At 36.8% G+C, this 24,775-nt stretch overlaps 1 protein-coding gene across 1 annotated transcript in view; it reads left to right on the top strand.

Annotated features, from left to right (window-relative positions):
• The window catches only part of KITLG (KIT ligand), an 84,461-nt gene that overhangs the window by 48,094 nt on the left and 11,592 nt on the right, over positions 1-24,775 (top strand). Inside the window, exons 3-6 of the mRNA XM_082850518.1 lie at positions 395-457; positions 15,573-15,743; positions 17,040-17,199; positions 17,631-17,714. Coding sequence (XP_082706644.1) covers positions 395-457; positions 15,573-15,743; positions 17,040-17,199; positions 17,631-17,714 — 478 coding nt within the window. The remainder of the gene's footprint in view (positions 1-394; positions 458-15,572; positions 15,744-17,039; positions 17,200-17,630; positions 17,715-24,775) is intronic.

Here is a 24,775-nt window from a genome sequence, read left to right as displayed (position 1 = left end):
CTTACAAGAAAAATATACTGTGTTACTGATCCTTTGGAGGAACAAATAGGAATATAATCCTAGAGGGAAATTCCAAGACCACAGATGGAAATTGAAATTCAAATCATGTTTCCAAAACTCAGTAGATTATACTTAGCCACCCATAACTGAATTTGGAGGAAAAAAGATTCGTATTATCACTTTATTTCTGGAGAGTGCCTTTGATTGCAAAGGGAAATCAAGAATGAAAAATCACTATATATGTAAATATTGAAATTCAGTAGTAACTAAAAGCATAATAGGTTTGTAGGTGTTTTTCTCCAAACCACTAAAAACAATATGACTGATATGTATGGATTTTCTTACAGATATTTTTTTCCTTTTTTTTTTTTTTTTTTTTTTTTGGTCTCTGTAGGTGGCAAATCTTCCAAAAGACTATAAGATAACCCTCAGATATGTCCCCGGGATGGACGTTTTGGTATGTAAACTGTACATTTCTGGGTTTCATTTTGGTAGCTGACAAAAGAGATGGGATCATTCATTCATATTGAGATAGGAAATTATCTGCCATTTAGGAGTTTGCTAATTGTCAGAATTTGAAGAAGGTATCTTTGGAATTTGACTTACATATTTTTTTTCCTCAGGCAACTGCTAAACTTTAGTTTTGGATGAGCATTTCAGCACATGTGTCTTACACCTGTACTCCCAAAGTAAATAAGATCACCTTCCTTAGAGCTAGCCACTGATTTCTCTCTTTCCTTCAGTCTTCCCCCAAAAAAGGCTTGAGTGTAAAATTATGTAAATTATTTTCATACCTGAAAAGGTCCTATATAAGTCTCCTATTTAATTTGAGTTAATTTGAGAACACAAATGTTTTATCTCTGAATTTATTTGCAATGTGATTGATTCTTAAAACCTTACAATAAAAATATGTGGCTATGATTATAGGTACTCCTTTATTACTGTAACTAAGCAATTTTGTTTTTCTCATTACATAGTAGCAGTATTCATACATAAAGAAATATTTCCAGCATAGGGAATAATGTAATGCCTGTGTACTCATCACATAGCTTGTCAAATGGTACCATTGTGCAGTATTTGCTTCAAATGTATTTTTTAATATTGAATTATGATAAATATAACTAAAGCCCCATTCCTATACCCATTAGTGCTCACTTTGTCTCTTAGGAATAAGTATTCTGAGCTGGAATTTTTCATTCCAGTGCATGTTTTCAAGGCTTGACCTGAAGATACCACCCCCTTGGAGCTGTGTTGAGTGCAACAGCCCACAGTAGCCCTGCTCTAATACTTTGATTGCAAACTGTACATCCATTCATAAGATACCAATTTTTTGCATATTTATGTTAATGCCATTATACTGCATGTATCACTTTGCAACTTGCTTATATTTTGCAACATGCCTTTGACGTATAACATGTTCCATGTTGATTCATTTTAACTACTGTATTGTTCCTTTAATTTAAAATCATTTGCGTTACTCTCTGCTCTGCAACTTGACATCTTTCCATAACTTAACAAAAATACTTATTACACATCGACTTTGTGCAAGTTGTCTTAAACTTTGAGTCCTTTCTGTGGACGAGTCCATCAAAATTATTACCAGTTCAAGTATGTTAAGCACGCCACTCAGTGCTGTGTTTAAAACGTCTTTCAAAGACTATAAGGTTGTCATTTCAAGAGCATTCTCTTGAAAGGCATATTTCTTTTCATTCGTTTATACTAAAATATTTACTCTCTACTACGTTCCTTAGAATTCCTTAGAACATGTACCTTCTTGTTGAACAAGTTATCCTCTTTGTTGACCTAGCAAGTCTAGGTCAATGTCCTATTGAGTTAGGAGAGTTCTCTGGAAATAATAATATAACATTATAGCAGCCTGAAACTTAATTAATCATTTGCTTACTCACTCAGCAAGTGTCCGTTTAGGAAACACTATGGAGCTAGCACTTTATGAGACACTTTAAGAAACATATACATCAATTAGCCTTATGTTCAAAAACTTTAATAATAATGGACGGGGGGAGTAGCTGGCCTTTTCATAATGCTTTTCTATTCTCAAAATGATTTCATGTTTTTAATCTCCTTGGATGATCAGAAAAACCCTGCGAGGAAAGCAGGATAGCTACTGTGATTCCTATTTTACAAATGACACCCTGAGCTTTACAACCCAGAAGCATTTTGCCCAAAGTTAAACAACTAGAAAGTGATAGAGCCTTAAAAAGAAACCCTAGGTCATCTGACTTTTAACCCTAAATGTGGGTATCTAAATAATTTAATAGCAAGGAAAAGTGTTCTAAGTGAAGTATCTAAGTAATAAAGATGCACCCTGCTCCTGACTATAGAAGCACTTAGGCCTGGCACTGCCAAGCTCTCTCAAAGAAATCATGCAACTCTTTGAAAAACAATGTTAAACTGAAAATAGTGAAATAGATTATTTTATGCTGGTATAAATCATAGATTGTGCTAGTATAATCATAGATTGTGCTAAATCATAGATTTCAATATCGGTTATTGATAACAAGAGCTAAACTTGTAAAAATAAAGCTGATTCATTGCCACCTATATTTTTTTTTTTCTTGTTTCTGTAATTGAGAAAAGTCCGCTATTATTTGGTCTTGGCACACTGTCCTGGCACAACTGGAGAAACTCTGTTCTTGGCTACCGCCGTTGGCAAGAAAAACAAGCCCGTGCATAGGCCTTTGGGTAGAAATAGGGGGTCTTACGCTTTGTTTTACCTTCATTTTAAAATGTTAGTTTCTGCCAAGACCAGAGGAGTTTCCCAGTGGAGAGGCCCCTGATTATTTGTCAGTGGTCAGAGCCCCAGCTGCTGTATCTTTTGTCTTTAAACAACAGAGGGTAGAGTGGGAGCCAGTATGGGTACCAGAAAGATTCTCTGGGGCCAGAGCAGTAAAATTCTTCCAGAGGCACTAGGCAGAAGAAAGCAATAGGGTAGAATACACTTTATTTTTTGCTTTTGTTTTAAAAATAAGCTAAATACTCCTGAAAAGGGGAGGTTACTTTTCTAAGGGTCTTTTAAGAAAATTACCCAGCAGATTGTCTCTCACAAATAGCAGGGTGTGATCCACTGGTTGGTATTTAAATTTAACAATAATTACCAATTTTATTTTAAACTCTTTGAAACTATAATAGTGTCAGACTGTTAGGATTTCCTTTAAGTTCCTAAACTAAAAAATCCTAAACATTTCTGACCCTTTCCAGTTACAAGTAATGTTATTATAGAAAGAACAAAAACTGAGCTGCTGAATTTGGGCCACACATCTGCTGTCATTCTGACCCCTCTAAAATGATATAAACTATGAGTTGCTTGTGGTATTTGAGTAAAAAAATTCGTCCCTTTTTAGTTAAATTACATATTTATCAGTTTTCTTCTAACTTTTTATTTGAAAATACTTTCAAATTTCCAGAAAAGTTGTAAGAATATTTAAAGAACACCCATATGCCTTTTAATACAGATTCATCTATTTTTAACATTTTGCCTCATTTGCTTTACTAAATGCTTGCTTTCTGTGTGCACATGTGTTATTTTTCTAAACCCGTTGAGTAAGTTGTATACAAAATGGCTGTTTAACCCCTAAAATACTTCAGTGTGTGTTTCCTAAGGATTTTCTCTTACGTAACCACAGTATGGTTGTCTGCTTCAATAAATTTAGCAGTAACTAAAATACTTCAATCTATTGGCTGTATTTCAATTTTGTCAAATTTTTTTTTTTGCATTTTTTTCCCTCTAGTACAAGATCTAATCTAGGATCATGATTTGCATTTTAATATCATCCATGATCGGCAGAATAATGGTCCCCCAAAGATGTCTCATGCTGTGACTATATTACCTTCCATGGCAAAAGGGTCTTTGCAGATGTAATTAAGGATTTGGGGATGGGGAGAATATTCTGGAGTATCCAGGTGGGCCCAGTCTGATCACATGAATCCTTATGAGAGGGAGGCAGGAGTTTAGGGACCAGAGAGAAGATGTTACACTACTGGCTTTGAAGATGAAGGGGCCACAAGCCAAGGAATGCAGGAGATCTCTAAAAGCTAGAAAAGGCGAGGAAAGGGATTCTTCTGTAGAGCCACTAGAAGAAACACAGCCCCTGTGATCACCTTGATTTGAGCCTAGGAAGACCCATTTTGGACTTTGACCTCAAGAGCTATAAAATAATAAATTTGTGCTCTTTTAAGCCCACTAAGTTCATGGAAACTAATGCATCATGTCTCTTTGATCTTACTTTAAGACTTCCCAGCCTTTCTTTGTCTTTATGACAATGAAATTTTTGAGTTATACAGCCCTCCCCTTTCGATAAAATATTTCTCTTTGAAACAATTAATGTTTTTTAATGATTATATTCAGAATAAGCATTCCAAGCCGTGACGCTACATTAAGTGATGACGTGTCCTCAGGTTATCACATCCAAAGGCACACAATGTCCATCTTCTCTTGCTGCATGTTTTGATCTCCTGGTTCAGGTGTTCCACCATTTCTGTGTATTTACTCATTAACAACTAAGCAGCAATCTTTGGGGAGACACTTGAAGACCATGTACAGTTCTTCATCAAAATTTCTCTCGTGGATTTAGCATCTATTGATGATTTTTACCTGAACCAGTCTTTACTGTCTTGTCAGTTTTTAATCATTATTCTTTTAAAGACAAGGTTAAACAAATAAGCCATTGGCCATACATAATGTTATTCTAACAATATGCCTCCCAGCCATCTTCCCTCTGTAGCACCCTTCCTGCACGATTTTACTATCTCAACTGTCCCCACCTTCTTTTGCCTGGTTTGCTCCCTCTGGGATACTCTCATCTCCCTCGCCATTCCAGGATTTATTATGTGAGGTTTCAACTCTTCTTTAGAAGACAGGGTGGTTCTTCTTTAAAAAACAAAACAAAACAAATACACCTGATCATTTTACCCCTCCTCTTCATAAGCTTTGAATGGTTGTTCTTAGGAAAAGGAGCTCCTTAAACAAGGCCTCCAAGGTTCTCGTGATCTGGCACCTTTCCAAATTCTTGTTCAGTCCCTCAACCTCACATGTTCCTTGCTGCCACTGTTCCTTTCCTGCATGCCTTTCTCTGTACCTAGAGTGCTTGTCAATCCTTTTGTTTAGGTAACTCCTGAATCTTTCATTTTCTTTTTTTTTTCCTTCTATGGTTTTCTTTTTTAATTGAAGTATAGTTGATTTACAATGCTGTGCCAATCTCTGCTGCTGTACAGCAAAGTGACTCAGTTATACACATATAGACATTCTTTTTTTTCATATTCTTTTCCATTCCATGGTTTATCCCAGGAGACTGGATATAGTTCCCTGTGCTATACAGTAGGACATTATTGTTTATCCATTCTAAATGTAATAGTTTGCATCACCAACCCCAAATTCCTTCCCCCCCTCCCCCTTGGCAACCACAAGTCTGATCTCTATGTCTGTGAGTCTGTTTCTGTTTTGTAGGTAGGTTCATTTGTGCCATATTTTAGATGCCACATATAAGGATATCATATGGTATTTGTATTTCTCTTTCTGACTTAATCACTTAGTGTGATAATCTCTAGCTGTATCCATGTTGCTGCAAATGGCATTATTTCATTCCTTTTTCTGGCTGAGTAATATTCCATTGTATATATGTACCACTTCTTTATCCATTCATTTGTCGATGGACATTTAGGTTGTTTCCATGTCTTGGCTATTGTAAATAGTGCTGCTCTAAACATAGGGGTGCATGTATCTTTTTGACTTGTAGTTTTGTCCGGGTATATGCCTAGGAGTGGGATTCCTGGATCCTATGGTAGCTCTATTTTTAGTTTTCTGAGGAACCTCCATGCTGTTCTCCCTAGAGGCTGCACCAACTTACACTCCCACCAAGAGTGTAAGAGGGTTCCCTTTTCTCCACACCCTCTCCAGCATTTGTTATTTGTCTGACTCTTTCATTTTCAATTTCACTTCTTTAAGGAAGCCTTCCCTCTCCTTGAGGAAGCCATATCCTCCTATTAGAAACTCTTTTCATAGCACTCCTCAGAGTAGTAGTGCTTTTGTTTATTTGTGGAATTTAGTTGATAATCTTCTATTCACCTGTAAACTTCCTGAGGGCAGGCATTGTATAATCTTGCTCTTCTATCCTCAGTGTCCAACATATGATAGGCACTTAATAAATTATCTGCTGAAAGAAAATGAAGAAGGAAGGAAGGAGGAAAGTGCCCTAACATGTAATCACTTGTAATTTCCCTGAGGCACCAATTGAATAGAATCTACAAGATTTTGATGATGAGGCGAATAACTGTAACTCATCACACATTATCTGCACCTCAATGTCACACTGTTATCTTCTTTTAGATATGTGTGCGTTTTGTAAAAACTCTTAGGTCTAAGAGCTGTATCATGCAATTCTGAGGAATCATGGTTTCCGTGAGCCTTCTGTTACGCTACTTTTATTGAGTCATTTCCTTAATCAAGAACCTTCTCATTGTTCTCAGCGATTGAAGGCTGAAAGCCAAATTCCTGAATCTGATGTTCTTGACCTTCCCTAATCTTGCCCCACCAAAACCACTTCATCTTAATACCCGTTCTTCCCCAACACAGACTCGCCCCTCCAGCCAGATGCATCCCTGCCTCCTAGAATCACCTTGCTTATTCTCAATTCCAAGGCTGCCTAGTACTACTTCCCTTTGCTAGGAATGTTCTTTTCTCCCGTCCTCTCATCCAAATTCTACCCACAGAATTACACAATACCCTGGGGCTAAAAGCATTTTAGTGGTCATTGCCTCCAAGGTCAACTTAAGAACCCTCTTTCTCATAAGACCATTTCCTAGTGTTCCAGACCATGCTCTCTTCCCCATATCATTTGGCCACTAAAAATTGACATCACCCCTATTTTGTGCTTCTGCTTGGTGCTTGTGGGGGACAAGTAGTCAGCAACACTGATGTGGTATCTGCTCTGTGGACCTTACCTTTTAGTTTATTATCTCTGAATTTCTATAGAATTTGTCCAGAAACAAATCATTTGGGGTACTTGATCATACATTGCTTACATAGCTGTTTAAAATCGTATGCGTTATGGACTTGTCTCAAAGTACTGTTGTGAGAAATAATTAAGATATGAAAAACCCAAGATATAGTATACGTACAATGATTGTCCTATGTCATCACAATTATTTTGTTGTTATATTTTCTCTTTTTGCTGTATTTATCTAAAGATTAGGGATCAAATCTTTTACTCCTTTGTATTTCCTTACCATATAAGCAGGTAGTAGCTACTCAAAAACTACTTACCAGTAAACATTTAACTGTTGGCAAAAAATGCGTGATTTCCAAATCTTGAGGAGCCCATCTCATTTGTTTATATTCCTTTGGTTCTCACTAACAGTAATGAACTCAAGCTTTACCAACAAAACAAAACAAAAAAGTCCCATTATTTTAAGGAGACTGAAGAATAGCATTCCAGTCAAGGATAGGGATGCAGCCAGGCCTCATGAAGGGACTGGAGCCAGGATTGGAAAGCTACCAGGTTTTCCTTTCCCCTTCTCTGCAGCTCTGCCTCATTCTGTTTTGCCTGCGCAGAATTTTTCTCTGTTCCAGTCACCTGGGGGGCATATCGCTGCCCCAGAGCTCCCACATTTACATATTGGTTTTGACCCTGCTCAGAGACTCGTTGTCAGTTCCTATCATTGCTACCAGTTTTGGGGAGGGACTTTCTGATTGACCCATCTGGCTCAGGAGGGCACTATTGTTCAGTCAGCTGTGGCTGCAGGGCAAGTTCACTATTTGTAAGTGTGGATCCTCAGAATCCTCCCCTATGATTTGATGTGCTCCCTATAGAAATAGATGTCAGTCAAGTAGACACTGTACTTAATTACTTCTATCTCTCATATAATAGAGTATGTATTTCAAAGGAGTAAGTGTAAAATGTTAGGTAAGTGAATAAAATATAAGATTAAATACGATTTTTAAGTGGCTCTTTTGTATTCTCAAAGTACAGGGCCCATCTTAATAAATAAGTGATTATATTAAGATACTTTCAGAACATCTAGACCATTACTATCTGATAGAAGCCACATATGTAATGTTAAATTGTCCGGTAGCTACATTTTAAAAAATAAAAAGGAACAGGAAAAATTAAGTATATTAAATTTTATTTAGTCCAATATATTCAAAATGTTATCATTGTACCTTACAATCAATATAAAATTATCAGTGGGATAGTTTTCATTTTTTTATATTTATTCAGAACCCACTGTGTATTTCATACCTACAGTACACTCCAGTAAGACATTAATTTTCATCAGAAATATTTATTCATTTAGCTTTTTATAAAGTTTACAGTTGAAAATGCATATTCCCATACCTAAGCTTTTCCAAACATACTTAAAAGTTTTCCAGTCACCAAATCAAGTATTGATTTTTTAACTTTCAACAGACTGAATTAGTTAAGCAAAAGTAATATTTTAGTTCCTCAGTCACACTGGCCACATTTTGAGCGATAAGTAGCTGAAGGTGGCTAACGGACCCCCTATCAGCTAGCACAGATTAGACAGACCCCTGTATTTTATAGAGAAACTGAAGTTCTGAATAAGTGACTTGCCTAAAATCACGAAGTGTGTTAACCGAGTTAGAATTAGACACAGCCTCTAGTTCATCATTGCTGCCCTCACCTCCCCACGCTGATCCTTCCTCATGTGCTATTTTGTGTCTGGTTCAGAGGCCATTTATAGGCCTGCCCCGGGAAACATCACATATTTATAGTGTTTGGACTGATTACCATCTTAATCAGATTGAGGTTTCTACATCACTTTAATTCAAACAAGAAAATGCAAAGTTAGATGTCTACAGTGAACACTGAAAACCCAAATTAATTGTTTAGACAGAAGACTAAAATAAATGACAAAACCCAGCTCATCTAAAAGGGCGTTAAGATTTTGGAGACTCTACAGTAGTAATGTGAGCACACAATATTTTACAAAGTGTTATTGTAGGAATGTTTTAAATCTGCCTGCCCATGGAATGTTTGAGAGTGGCAGGGAGTGTCAGCTTTCTAGCCCTAAGAGTAAAAACCAGAGAGAGTTCGCTAAAGGCGATTAGCATTTGCTCTTTGGTTGCAACGATTGCTGGGAGAAATTTTCTTTCTGTAGTATAGCTCTGGATTCATTGAAATGAGACAGAGCCACTTCCAGTTCTTAAGAAATCTCTTGAGGTTAAGGACCAGTGTGCCTCGTCCAGATGTGAGACACATGAGTCATGGAGAGCCCAGCAGAAGAAAATACTGCAGCTGTATGTGCTTTGACTGTATTCACTGATAAAGAACTAGACGAGTGCTTGGGAGTCTTGGTTTCTAATATTTAAGTTTGTTGTGTAATCTTGGCAAGCAACTTCACTGCTTTAGGCCTTGGTTTTCTCAGTTATGAAATTGGTGGGACTGGACCAGATGGTCTTCAGCATTTCTTCCAGATCTAAACCATTGTGATTCCAGTGGCATGGCTCTAGATTCTTTTGTCTGCCCAGCCAGTAGGTAAATGCTAGAAGCACAAGAGGAAAGAAAGGAATGCTTTTGTACCCTGGGCATCCATACCTCTAATTCTCTAATTCTGGCAAGATTGAGGGTTGACACTCATTAAAGAAAACAAAACAAAAGCGATCAAACTGGGTGGTAATCCTGGTAATTCGATTGGTTGGATTAGAAGATGGGGTGAAGACTGCCTGTGACTATTCCTCAGAAGCCTCGTAGCTTATGAGCCAGGCCTTTCCTCCCTCTGAGTCTCTAATGGATATTTTACCCCAGCTCCGTTGTGGAGAAATCCCTCACAGTGCAGACAACTACATGAGGCCCACTAAGGAAGCAGACACGTACCTAAGACAGTTACCAAATGGAAAAGTAGTGCCAAGTGCATCCATGAAGAAATGTTAGAGTATGTTTTGTCCACTTTCAGATTTTAATTCCAAAAGGCTTATGGTGACTGCTCTTAGAGACTCTCTTCATCTAAGACTGATGTGGAAGAGTGTGTCAAATGTTTTCTACTATTAAACCGGAACAGTTTCTTAAATGAAGCAGGGATGGAGATGAGAAAGCAGGCCAGATTTAGCAAGTCCCCAGGATGTTTTTATTTCAGCCAGCAACTCAAATTTACCAGTTCTGGGTCCACAGAGGTATTATGTCATACATGTTATGAAATTCATATATCATCTATTTTAAATGTTCATTGTTGGTTTTTGGAAGCGGTCATATTCCTGGTTATGTTTAGAATGCTTTCAATTGTAGTAGTTTTTATATCTTTAATTGTTAAATCATTAATTTGGTGCTTATGGTATTTTAAAATCCCTTAGGAAGTTCACAGTTTTTACCCAGATCTTCTGTGGTGGCATGCTCGCAGGTCAAGGACAATGAGTCAATATCATTGATTCAGTTAGCATTCTAGAATGATACATGTTATATGTGTGTGTGTGTGTATATATATATATAATGTATATATTATATATATACATTATATATATATAATGTATATATTATATATATACATAATATATATATAATGTATATATTATATATATACATAATATATATATAATGTATATATTATATATATACATAATATATATATATAATGTATATATTATATATATACATAATATATATATAATGTATATATTATATATATACATAATATATATAATGTATATATTATATATATACATAATATATATAATGTATATATTATATATATACATAATATATATATATAATGTATATACATTATATATATATATACACACACACACACATACAAAGATGAATAGAAAGCATGTGTTGCTCCAGTAGTCCTAAATAGAGCTGCTATAATTGGCCCAGAAAATGTAAGACAGAGGCTACCAAGAAAGAAGGTAAGAAATTAAGAGTATGGAGTTAAGAAGTTTGGAGTTTCTCAAAGCAAAAACTATATTTCTTTTTGTATGTATATGAGTGAATAAAACATTAAATTATGTGTACTTCAGGAATTTGAAAGGTACTCCTTACATCACCTCTTTGACATCCTGGGTGACTTTATCAACTTTATTAATTCTTCACATTCTTCTAGTGAAATAAAGAACATTATGTATATCTTACATTCTTCTGATATATGTTGTGAGTTAATATTTATATAAAACTATTTGTTTAAAATGGTCTCTGAAAGATAAAGAGTGACAATAATGCCTGTTATTAAGGTAAAGGAAAAAATTAAATTTGTGACCCTCAAACTTTTAATTATCTATTTCCTAATCATAATCTTGGAAGAGGTGAAAAACAGAGAGACTTCCTATCATCTCAGAAATGAAATATTTAGTTCACTGAGTTTTGTTCTCTCTGCAAATCATTGACTATATTTAATTAAAAAGAAAATGCGAAACTGCTTGATATTCTTGTCAAAACTGGTTTCCTTTCTTGCAGGCAGACGAGTTAAAACTGGCTAATATTTAATATTGTTTACCTCAATTTTATCTTTAATAAATCCACTAATCTTTAAAAGCTAAAATAGAACTGTTTAAACAAATTTAGTGACAAGAAAGAACTTTGGATTAGTCTTTTCCAATAATGAATAATGAATGAAATACAGTTAAAGACATTTAGAAATATATTTTTCACCAGTGTAGTCCAGAAGTTTTATATCAAATATCAACGAATTTTTCATAAAAATTGAATCAATTTTTTTGAGTCAATTGGACATTGACTCAATGTCCTTCTAAAAGGGCAGATATTGGGCTAGGCAGGATTTAACTAAGAAATTAGAGGTTTAGGGTTGAAAATGTTACTGGGAAAAGTTGATTGCTTGGACTGTTGATTAGGTATGTGAAAACAAGGGTGGGTGGCCATGGGGCGAGTAGTCATAGTTAAATAAGAACTTGAATATGGAATGTAAACATAGAGTTCATTTGAAAATAGAGACAAACAGAAGTGGCAGTAAGCACCCCCCGAGTTCCCAGTTAAAAATAAGAAACATACAAACAAACTCTTTTTTGCTTTAACCACAAAAAAGCAACAAAAAACACAACCAAAAAGAAACAACAGCAACAAAAAAACCAACCTGTTCATTTAAGGCAAAGACCACAGAAACAAAAGGAGTACCTTAGTTCAGAACAAGGGAATTTGATTTTGGTTCCCACACATCAGAGGATCTGAGAGGACAGGCAAGCTTATTGACAAAGTGGAGCAAGGACAGAGTTTGAAAAGATTAATACATGAGATCTGCTTGCCATGGAAAAATTTGCACAATTTCAACGGAATGAACGAATTGGTGAAGGCTGTTCTACCGAATAAGTACTATTAAGGCAGTATTTACAGAATGTGCTGTTTCCTATATCCTAGGAAATCTGCCCCTTGCTGATAGGGCTGACTATCTAAAGGGAATTATCACTGTCTAAACAGGCGGAAACTTGGAGAGCAGTCAGCCCCAAAAGAAAGACTGACAGCTTGTAAAGAGACTTGTTAACGATGCAAATATGAACTTGCATATGCTTGAGATAAGCGTTAATTTTACAAAACAAAGAGTTCATTCTCAACATGTTTTGGAAACAGAGTCTTTGAGAACTTGGTTGATGTGTCAAATGAAATGGCCTAATTGAACTAATTCCCATTTAGGGGTTTGTTTATTCTACTTATCTGAAGCCAGAGCCAACACTCCCTAAAAGTTTTGAATGGCATTTTATGCTTCCAGAAATTGCAGCTTACCTATCTGTAGATAAGCCAGTTTCCCTTTCAGCTGAATCATATTAATTAAAACTGTTCTGTTAAATAAATGTAAAATGGCCCTCTTGTATAATTTAGAATACATAAATTACTCGACCTTCCCCCACAGAGATATTCTGCTGGTAGGTAAAGAAATAAAGTTTAGTGGTTTTATTCGTTTTACATGGCATCAGGTACTCTCCCTGATTACAACATTTTTATTACAATAGGAGTCATTTTAAATTATTTAGGATCTTAATAAGCCAAGACCATTTTATCTTTGCCAATAATTATCTTATTTTTCTCAGTATAACATTTTAACAGAGTTAAAAAAATAAATCAGGACCTTTACTTTAAAGATCTTTATAAGAGAGAAGATAACGTTACAGTATACCAAGTATGTGAATTTATGACCAATGATTATATTTTAAGTGATGTCACATTAATTTAAAAAAATTATAATCCATTCTAACATACTAAGAAGTTTTTCCTAATAATCTAAACCTTTATTGATCCACAGCCATTTATAGCAGGGGTTGGCAAACTATACCCTATAGGCCAGATCCAGTCTGCTGCCTACTTTTATATGGACAGGTAGCTGAGTTTGTTTTTTACAGATAAACCTTTACAGTCTACTTGATGATAGAGAATGCTTTTAACCCCAAGCAAAATGTTGACCCAAAATAAAGCATTCCATTCTTTTTACTGGTAGACCTGTATTACAAAAGAAATTTAAAAAATTTTTAAGTTTATTTATTCATTTATTTAATTTTTGGCTGCACTGGGTCTTCGCTGCTGCATGCAAAAAGGGTTTTCTCTAGTTGCTGAGAGTGGGGGCTACTCTTTGTTGCAGTGCGCAGGCTTCTCATTGTGGTGGCTTCTCTTGTTGCGGAGCACGGGCTCTAGGCACGCAGGCTTCAGTAGTTGTGGATCACAGGCTCTAGAGCTCAGGCTCAGTAGTTGTGGTGCACGGGCTTAGTTACTCCACGGCATGTGGGATCTTCCCGGACCAGGGCTCGAACCCATGTCCCCTGCATTGCCAGGCGAACTCTTAACCACTGCGCCACCAGGGAAGCCCTAAATTCAATTATTATGCAAAAGAAATTATATCCAAGTATAATCATTACCTTTTAAACTTTGTAATAAAAGAAACTGTGGAAATTTATTTTCTCTTGTATAAATGGACCTACACAATATCCTTGATTTTTGCCTCTTGGCATAGAAAGCCTAAAATATTTACCATCTAGCCCTTTCCAGAAAAACATGGACCCCTATGATGGAGTATTTTTTCTCATTCATTTTTATTTTTTAATTTATTTTTTATTTTTGGCTGCTTTGGGTCTTCGTTGCTGTGCACGGGCTTTCTCTAGTTGCCGTGAGCGGTGGCTACTCTTCATTGTGTGGGCTTCTCATTGCGGTGGCTTCTCTTCTTGCAGAGCACAGGCTCTAGGCACGTGGGCTTCAGTAGTTGTGGCACACAAGCTCAGTAGTTGTGGCTTGCGGGCTCTAGAGCACAGGCTCAGTAGTTGTGGCTCACAGGCTTAGTTGTTCTGTGGCCAGTGGGATCTTCCCGGACCAGGGCTCAAACCCGTGTCCCCTGCATTGGCAGGCGGATTCTTAACCACTGCGCCACCAGGTAAGCCCCTCTCATTCATTTTTTAATCACACCTACATCAGTTCAGCAAGTAGTTTCTGAGCAACTCCCATATGACAGACACTGTTCTAGGCCCCAGGAGACACGGTAGGGAACAAGATTTTATAAAAATACTGCCTTCATGAAACTTACATTCAAATTATGTACCTCATCTCCTCAAAACTACCTTGTTTCCATTATTCCCATTCTATAGAGAGGCAAAGTGAGGTTCAGAGAATTTATGTAGCTTGTCTGGAGTCTCAGCCAGAACTGAACCCAGTTATATCTGACTCCAAGGCTTGAGCTTCTAACCAGTGGGCAGGTCTGGCTTCATGGGCAGGGGGCTCCATGCTTGGTTTCATGCTCTGCTGTCGCCATCTTGAAACTCTTAATCATTTTTCTGAACATGTTTTTGAACAATAAATACATTTCCATTTTGCCACTGGCCGCACAAATTATGTAGCTGGTCCTGCCACTAAGGCAAACGTGCTTCTCTCTCAGACCACATTCTGCCAGGGCTACTTTTTATTTTTTTTAACACGCACGGGGGGCTTCCCTGGTGGCTCAGTGGTTGAGAGTCCGCCTGCCGATGCACGGGACACGGGTTCGTGCCCTGGTCCAGGAAGATCCCACATGCCGCAAAGCGGCTGGGCCCGTGAGCCATGGCTGCTGAGCCTGTGCGTCCAGAGCCTGTGCTCCGCAACAGGAGAGGCCACAACAGTGAGAGGCCCGCGTACCAAAAAAAAAAAAAAACACGCACGAGAATTCATCTATGAAGAAGCCTTGAAATCTATCAAGGTCTTTAGAAAAATAAGCTATTATTAATCCACTGATTCATTTTCCAATTCACCAAAAGACTGGAAGTTCCTTGAAGACTAGGACTCTCTCCCACAATAATATTTTTGTAGTTTCCTCTGGGCCTAAAGTTCTTTTAAATTCCATTAGTATCTGAACCTTGTCAAGGACTCCGTCTTGGCTCTTCTTGTCTTAATTTTACTTCCATGGAAGAGCAAAATCTTTACCATCAACAGTTTCCTCTGATCTTTATGCATTTGTAAATTTTGAAACAGATGTTAGGTATGACTTAAACAAAACATAAGAACTAACCTGTTCTGATATAAGGAAATCCTTTGTCCGGGAGTCCATGACTGAAACATTGATGGCTTTGAAGGGTAATCCACAGGTAATCCACCTGTACTTAAAATAGGTGCTTTATCTTCTTTTCTTTCAATTTCTTACAGCCTAGTCATTGTTGGATAAGCGAGATGGTGGAACAATTGTCAGTCAGCTTGACTGATCTTCTGGACAAGTTTTCAAATATTTCTGAAGGCTTGAGTAATTACTCTATCATAGACAAACTTGTGAAAATAGTCGATGACCTTGTGGAGTGCATGGAAGAACACTCATTTGAGGTAACTTTGTATTCATTGGGATTGCTTTTTATTACTCTTCTCTAAAACCTGTGCTGATTGGTCATGGCTGGGATGGGGGCATATTTGTGAGATTTCTAATTTATAAATTTTTAATTAAAAAATTTTTAAGATGAGCACATCTCTTAGAGTTAACATCTCTTTTTATGTCAATCGTATCAGTACAAATAGTGTGCTAATCGTATCAGTACAAATAGTGTGCTAATGGCATTGATAAGAAGTAGAGGTCACAAAAAGTAGGGTATATTAGACGAGGTATCATGAAGGAAATAACATACGCATTGGGGCATGAAAGATGAGTTAGGTGGTCAGTAAATGGCAATGTCTGGAAGAGCATTCCAAATACCAGAGAATGTCCGTTTACTAATCATAGAGTAGTACATAGTAAGTGCTACATAGGTGTTAACTCTTATTATTACCTGCTTTTATTTATAATCATGTATTTATGAATTCCTAAAATAGAGCTTTGACTCGTTTGGAGGATTTTATAGAAAATCATACTCTTTTTATTCTTTTGAGACTCGCTTCTTTCACTCTGCGTTATGTTTATAAGATATATCCACATAAAGCTGTAGTTTGTGTGTGTGTGTGTGTGTGTTTTTTACTGTTTATAGAGCATTCCATTGATTCAATACACCACTGTTTATTAAACCACTCTCCTGTTTATTGGTGTAAGGGTTTATAAACACTGCTGGGAATAACTTTCTTATATGCCTCTTGGTGCAGTTGTGCAAGAGCTTCCTCAGAGTATTTACCTAGAAGTGGAATTTCTGGGTCACAGGATGGGCGCATGTCCAACTTTACTAGCTAATATCAAATGTGCCAATTTATGGCATTCCAGTGACTTATAAGAGACCCCTCTGCTCCATGTCCTTGCCAGTACTTATTATTGTCAGACTTTTAAATTATTGACTATTTGGGGCATGTATTAATGGAGGGGTATTTTTTTTTAATGAGGAGTAATAATTTTAATGAGCATCTCTAAAGAACAGTGTCTGTAATTTGTTGTTAGGATTATTTTATTGTTATGATGTTGTATTCACCTTTCTCACCCTCACCACCACCCTCTTCCTTTTATCCGGAGTTGAGCCCCAGACTGAACTGGATGGGATCATTTACCCTGCAGTACAAATTTGAATTATATGTGTTAAAACAGTTGTCTAAAAGTGTCCGTTTCACTTGAATCTTTCAAGGACACATTTATAGTCTATTACCTTGACATCAGTTAAATCTATAGACTATTTGAAAAATATAATCCTATTTTTTTTCTTCTTCTAGAATGTAAAAAAATCATCTAAGAGCCCAGAACCTAGGCTGTTTACTCCTGAAAAATTCTTTGGAATTTTTAATAAATCCATCGATGCCTTCAAGGACTTGAAGATGGTGGCTTCTAAAACTAGTGAATGTGTGATGTCTTCAACATCAAGTCCTGAAAAAGGTAAGACATATAAGCATTTCTAATACAAGTATAAAAAGCAAGTTTGAATCTTATATGTATAGGTAAGAATCTACCTTTGACTCAAATACATGTGTAGCTAGGGAAAGATGTGTGTATGTCTAATATAAAAGCAAATATCAGTGGCATGAAAGAAACAGTTGTAGATTTGTTGGTGTTCAAGGCAAAACAACACTTATTGTGCATGAGTAAACAATATGAAATAGTCATATTTTTATCTGATATTTGCTAGTAATGTACAATTATATTATTCTTCACCTCCAGTCTTCTTAATGTCCCCTTCTCAAATCTGAATAATCTAGATTTGGGAAGCAGACCTGGAAAGTACTCTGATATTGCACTTCACCTTTTGAGGACTCTGTAATTTATGTAAATCACCATGCAACACTGACACGTTATTGCTTTCTATTTAGATTCCAGAGTCAGTGTCACAAAACCATTTATGTTACCCCCTGTTGCAGCCAGTTCCCTTAGGAATGACAGCAGTAGCAGTAATAGTAAGTACATGTATCTGATTTAATGCATGCATGGCTCCAATAGCATCTGTAGGAGTATTGCATGGGCTTTAAAGGAAATTTTTACAATCATTACTATTAACGCTGTTCTGTTGCTATTCTTCCTGTTATGATCTTCCTGAGAATTAAATATTAGGTTTGTACAATTGGATTTCCCTATAGCTAGAGATAATGTTTAATCGGGGCAATAAATTTTCTGCTACGATTATTTTAAATAAGGCATAAAATTACTTTTAGATGTATGATTTATGAACTTTTTTCATTGTTGACTTAAAATATATTCCGCGTAGAATTTGCCTGACAAAAATGGGCTTTTAAAATGGAAAATACAAATGCTGGTTTTATAAAATTCCAAGGATATTTTCTGTTTTGCTGTGTATATCACTATTTACTATTGTGTGTTTGGAAATTTGATGATTTTTGTTATTTTACTATAAAATTACATGTTAGGGGAGAATATTCTTTCTCTGAGATTTCTGTCCTCGGTGGTGAAGAAGAACCCAGTTACCTGGAAGTCTAATGTCTTTTTTTCAAATGGAGGCAAAGGTCACTATAAAGGTCATTGGATTTACTAAGTATCCTGATCCTCTAGCCTCATGGCAACTGTAGGGGGAAAAAAATTCATCCTTTGATCTTAGCTAAGAAAGTCATCCCTTAAGACTTAGTAATGGGGCACTCTCATATGTTCAAGGACATCAAAGACCTATCTGTAAAAAGGAGTAATCAATTTAATACAAATCCACAATAACAATGCTACAATTCAGAAATTAAAAGAAAAAGCTCTAAAATCCAATTTGTTTTGGATTTTTTGCCAACAAAACCTGACCTGAATTGTGATGAGGCTATTTATAATATTTATCTTTCTAAAGGTGAATATCTATGCATTTCACTAGGAAATATTAATGTGTTTGATTATAGGGTACTACCCAGACCTCATTGAAAATATTATATAATATACAATATTTACAGGACCAAACCTTCTAAGATCTAAAATTCTGAATCACATAACACATTGGATCTGAAAAGTTTTGAAGAGACACTTTGTATGTTAGTCAGTTAAGGTCTTTCCTACTAACTATGAATTTTATTAATCTTTCCAAAGAAGAAATTTTGTCTTCTTAAATTCTGTTTGTATTTCATTGATTTCTAATCTTATCTTTATTATTTCCCTACTTCTACTTTGGGTTTAATTTGCTCAATTTGTTCTAACTTCTTAAGTTCTTAAGGTAGGAAAAGTAGATCATTGACTCTAAACCATTCTTCTTTTGTAATATAAGCACATATATAAATTTCATTAAAAGCAGCTTTAGCTATATTCTACACATTCTGATATGTTGTGTTTCCATTATCATACCTTTAAAATACTTCTTTTAATTCTCCTTGTGATTTCTTCTTTGATTCATGGGTAATATAAAAGTGGGTTGTTGTCTAAAAATATGTGTTTTTTCTAGATATCTTATTATTAACTCCACTATTGTCAGAGAACATACACTGTAATCTTTTGAAATTTATTGAGACATTTTATGAGTATTATTCAAGTTTTGGGTGTAGCATTCTCAGATTTAATCCAAGTAGTTGATAGTGTTGTTTAGATCTTCTATATCCTTATTAAGTTTTTTGTCTAATTTTTTATTACCTACTGAGAGTGGGACATTAAAAATCTTTCCTTTTGGTTGTGGATTTGGTTATTTCTCCTTTTGGTTCTGAGTTTTTTGCTTTGTCTGTTTTGCAGGTCTACTATTAGGTGCTTATACATTTATTATTGTTATGTCTTCCCTGATTAAGTGACCTTTATATCTTACTGCAATATCCCATATTAACTCTGGTAGAGCTCTTGTCTTGAAGTGGATTTTGTCTGACATTAGTAGAGCCAGCCTTTCTTCTGCTTACTGTTTTCATGTATATCATTTTTCTTCCTTTCATTTTCAACATATTGTCTTTATTTTAAAAGTACATCTCGTGTAGACAGGATATAGTTGGGCCTTGCTATTTTATCTAGTACTTTACTTTTAATTACAGTGTTTCATCTGTTTGTATTTAGTACAGTTATTGGTATGGTTGGTTGTGGGTCTACCATTTTGTTATTGGCCCCATTTGTTTATTGATACTCTGTTCCTCCTTTACAGACCTCTTTTGTGTTGTTTTTTTTTTTTTTAGTGTTCTATTTTAATTACTCTGTTGGCTTTTCAACAGCACCTCTTGACGTCATTTTGTGGTTGCTTTAGGAATTAACCACATACACCTTCACTTGTAACATTCTACTTAGGGTTAATGTTGTAGCACATCCAGAAACAATATAAGAACCTCGAAGCAGGATAGTTCCACTTGCCCACAACCATCTTTTGTGCTGTGTTGACATATATCTACATAGGTTATAAGCCCCACAATGCAGTCTTAAAATTATTACTTTAAACTATCATATGTCTTTTAAAGAAAGTAAGAGAAGGGAAAAAGAATCTCTTATATTTACCCACATATTTATTATTTCTTGTTACTCCTCATTCCCTCTTGTAAATCCAAATTTCTGTCTAGTGTTAATTCCTTTCTGGCTGAAGAGCTTCCTTTAGCATTTCTTGTAGTGCAGATCTGTTGCCACCAAAACAATTTTTTTTTCTTTTAATTGAAAAATGTCTTTGTCTTCAGTATTGCAGGTACTTTTTACTAGACGTGGAATTCTGGGTTAAAAGAATTTTTTTTCTGAGTCCTTTAAAGATGTCACTTCATTGTCTTCGTGCTTCTGTTGTTTCTGACAAAAAGGCAGGCAGCATTTGTATGATGTTTTCCCTTGTATGTACTGGATCATTTTTCCCCTCTGCCTTTCAAAATGTTCTTCTGTTTAGGAGTTTAAAAAAGATGTACCTAGGAGTGGTTTTCTTGTTGTTTGTCAAGCTTCTTGGATACGTAAGCTTATTTTCCTCAAATTTGGGGGAAATTTGGCCATAATTTTTCCAAACATTTTTTTCTTCATTCTCAGCTCCTTTTGAGAGGAATCACACACATGTAGAATCACACATGTACCAATCCCATATATGTTAGGCAATTTGATAATATCAGTCTCACAGATCATAGAGGTTTTGTTCAGTTTGTTTTTTTTTCCAACCTCTCTTCTCTCTAGTCTTCAAAGTGAATAATTTCAACCTATCTGTTTTCAAGTTCCCCGGCTTTTCTGACATCTCTAATCTAAATTTTTCTTCCAGTAAATTTTCATTTTGCCATTAAATTTTTTATTAAGACTTTATTGTTTTAGAGCAGTTTAAGGTTCACAGCAAAATTGAGGGGACGGTGCAGAGATTTTCTTACATACCCCCTACCACCACATACCCATAGCCTCCCCCATTATCAACATCCTCCACTGGAGTGGTCCAGTTGTTACAGTCGATGAATCTACATGGACACATCATAATCACCCACAGTCCATAGTTTACATAGGGTTCACTCTTGGTGGTATACAGTCTGCAGGTTTGATTCCAGTGTATCTTTTCATTTCTAAGTTTGTACTTTGTATTCTAGAATTTCCATTGGATTCTTTTTATATTTTACATTTTTCTGCTGAGATTTTTCATCTGCATATTCATTATAACAATATTTTGTTTTTTGGCCCTTGGATATAGTTATAACAGCTGCTCTAAAGTTCTTGTCTCCTAATTTCAACATGTAGGTCATCCCAGCTTGGTTTCTATTAACTGATTTTTTTCTCCCTGATTATGGGTCACATTTCTCTTCAGATGGCTAGTATAGTCATTTTTGAACATATGTTGGATATTATGGATATTATGTTGTTGAATATCTGGATTTTGTAGCATTCCTTCAGAGACTTTTGAGTTTTTTTACTGGTAGGCAGTTCAATTCCTAGCAGATCAGCTTTATTTTCCTTCCCAGTCATGTTTTTTAAGCTTTCTTAGAGGGAGGCGAGAGAGTAGCTTTATTTCTAAGGCATAGAGTTTCTGAGATGTTTCTTGAGTACCTGGAAAATCTCTCCATTCTTGCTTGTCAGAACTCCTTCGTCTCTGAATTGACTGCTAGGGTCTCTGTTAAAGTCATAGCTTCCCGGGCATTGTTTATTGCCAGGTTTTGTGAAGTCGTTCCCTGTGCCTGTACACCTTATTAGTCAACCAATGACTTAAGGAGACTCCTCCAGAGACTTCTACTGCTCCTGTTCTGCACAGCTCCTTTCCCACAAATAACCCTGCCTCATAAACTCCAGCTAGGGCAGCAACCCTGAACTTCATTCTCTGATTCCCTACCTCAGTGAGACTACTAAGTCTGAAGGTGCCTCCCGGCCAGAAAATCAGGACAGTCGTGAGCCTTACCACGTGTGTTTTTTCCTCTCTCGGGGATTACACTCTTGGGCTGCCTCTTGGCTGATGTCTGAAAATAGCTGCCTCGTATAATTTGTTTAGTATAATAATTATTTAAGTTGGGAAGGCTAATCTGCTATAATCATGGTTGGAAGAAAAAGTCTTTTCTACTTACTTTAAAAGACAAACTGAATATAAAACACCTATTTGGTCCTGTACCTCTGAGTTTATAGGTACTTTTTAAATTGCAACATGAATGACCAGTCTTCTTTTTTGTTTTCCTTTCTTTTTTCTTCCTTTTTGTAAAAAATATGGGTCTTGCATAATCAGCTTTTGGCCAGGTGTTGTCACTCATGAATGAATATGGCGCTTAGATACCCATGCACAAGACTAGCTCTTATGTGGTGTACATTCTCATAGGAGAAACAGACACAAATAAAAAGTCATAGTATTTTATAATATATATTATTTATATTATAATATAATATGTATAATAGAAGTATGTGAAAGCTTTTAGTTGTAGCATAAAGGAGGTAAGACTTTTTCGGGAGTAGGGTCAGGGAAACTTGAAGAAAGCATGCTGGTTTTCAGGGATAAGACAGACCCCAAATGTGGCCAGGCTGGCCAGAGGACCAGTGCATATGAAGGAGGAATCCAGAGGTGTAATGCCCTCTCTGTAGCTTATAAGGGAAAATCATGGGATAATGTAAAAGTGTATAAGTTAGCCAAAGGGAACTGTGTTTTCAAAGTTACAGTGATATCCTTAGTACCAAGCTAAAAGGATGTTTTTAAAATGATTGAGATTCTTACAGATAGTATATTTAAATAATAGAGAAGAAAATCCTTACTTTGGCATTAACTTACTCATCTTCCAGACAGTCTTGAGTCACACCGCCTGGGTTTATATCCCAGCTCTAGACCTTGGCTAGCTATGTGACCTTGGGCAACTGTCTTAATCTCTGGAATCCTCAATCAAATGGAGGTTGATAATCTCTCCACAGGTTTTCTGTGAGTTTTTGTTTTTTTTGCGGCCCGTGGGCCTCTCACCGTTGTGGCCTCTCCCGCTGCGGAGCACAGGCTCCGGACGCGCAGGCTCAGTGGCCACGGCTCACGGGCCCAGCCGCTCCGTGGCATGTGGGATCCTCCCGGACCGAGGTTACGAACCCGTGTCCCCTGCATCGGCAGGCGGACTCTCAACCACTGCGCCACCAGGGAAGCCCTTCTGTGAGTTTTAAATGAGTTAGCACATGTATACTTGGAGCCGTGCTTGATGTATAGTACATGTTCATCATTAATTATTAGAACAATGAGATCTAGCACCGAGGCTGGGTCAGTGGTGAGCTTTGAAGTGCCAGCAAGCCTGCGGTGAGCTTTGAAGCTGAATCAAGGGAGAGAATACTGAGTTGCATACTTTTTAAGGACCAAGGAGAGAGCCATGTTCATAGGCATGGTCCCCATAAGCAGACTTACTCTACAAAGGAGTTTGGCAAAATTGTTGCACAGTTTGTGTTCTGCGTTTGTAGAGATGTCTGATGTTATTAGTCAAACCACACAAATCAGTTCCCACAAATTTTGAACTGTGGACAGCTTTCATAATAATGATACAATTAACCTGAAAACAACCCAGGAATTTGGGATTACTCAAATCCTGTCCAGATGAGCTCCACCACCCCATACACTTTCTGGGGCGATCTTTTCATAAAAGAAAAGCTTTGGCCCTAATACCCTTCATATGGGCCTTGAGGCACGTAATTCAGATCTCATTGATCCCTGGCTGATAGCAGCAGTAGTAGGTATTGGGAGTCATGCCCTGGAGGCGTAAGCAAGCCTTTTCTGATAACATCAATTTTTCTCTCCCTGGAAGAGGAATGGCAGGATCACTGAAGAGTTAGCCAAGGCCTGGCTGTGAAGCCATTTGCATTAACAAGAGAAATAAGCAAAGTGAGGTGACACCTCTGTGGGAGGGAGGTTCAGTTCCTGTGGGTCTGACCCCCTCCCTTCTCCCTCCCTCTCTCCTGCCAGAGGACTGCTGCTGCGTGTTAGTCAGATTCCAGAACTTTGTTCAGGGCCATAGTCCTAGGGGTGGAAGTTTAAAGTGGTTAAAAAGTCACAGTGCTCTGGTAGAGGGAGGTGAGCTTTCTTTAGCCGCTAAAGAAACACCTCCCTCAGGGGCTGTCCTCCTACCTGAGAAAGATTTTGAGTGGGGAGTCCCAGAACACCTCACTCTGTAGTAAGCTCCTTTTGCTTATTGCTGGTGGGTGTGGTCTTTCCTCTGGTCTGACCGATGCAGTTCAAGATTTGGCTTTTGGATAGAACAAGAAGAGCAGGGTTTTAGCTGCCTTGATTCTGGGGCATCTGGCTGCCCAAACATAGGTAATGGAGTTCTCCATAGCACCATCTTAGCTCATTAGTTTTCCATTGGAGCTGGGGACAAAATATTAATAGCTTTCTTCGTTCTCTCTGTATATGTCTATGTATGTCACCTGGCCAAATCATAATCACATGCCAGCAATCCCAACAGACAGTGTGGGCCATCGTGGGTTGGCCATCAAGGAGAATTCAAACCTGTCACTGGAATATAAACACAAACAGCCAAATTATTTACAGATAACGATATAAGCATTTCTAACACGGTCGGAATTGCGTGTTAACTCCAAATCCATTTCCTCATAGAAAACACCTTTATAAATGGTAGTAAAATCCCTGACAAGTACACATAATCTTATATAACCCTTAAAATAGCTA

The sequence above is a fragment of the Leucopleurus acutus genome (assembly GCF_964270905.1).
Source record: "Leucopleurus acutus genome assembly, chromosome: 11".
NCBI lineage: Eukaryota > Metazoa > Chordata > Mammalia > Artiodactyla > Delphinidae > Leucopleurus > Leucopleurus acutus.
The sequence above is the reverse complement of the archived record's forward strand: the minus strand, read 5'-3'. Positions and strand labels throughout refer to the sequence as shown.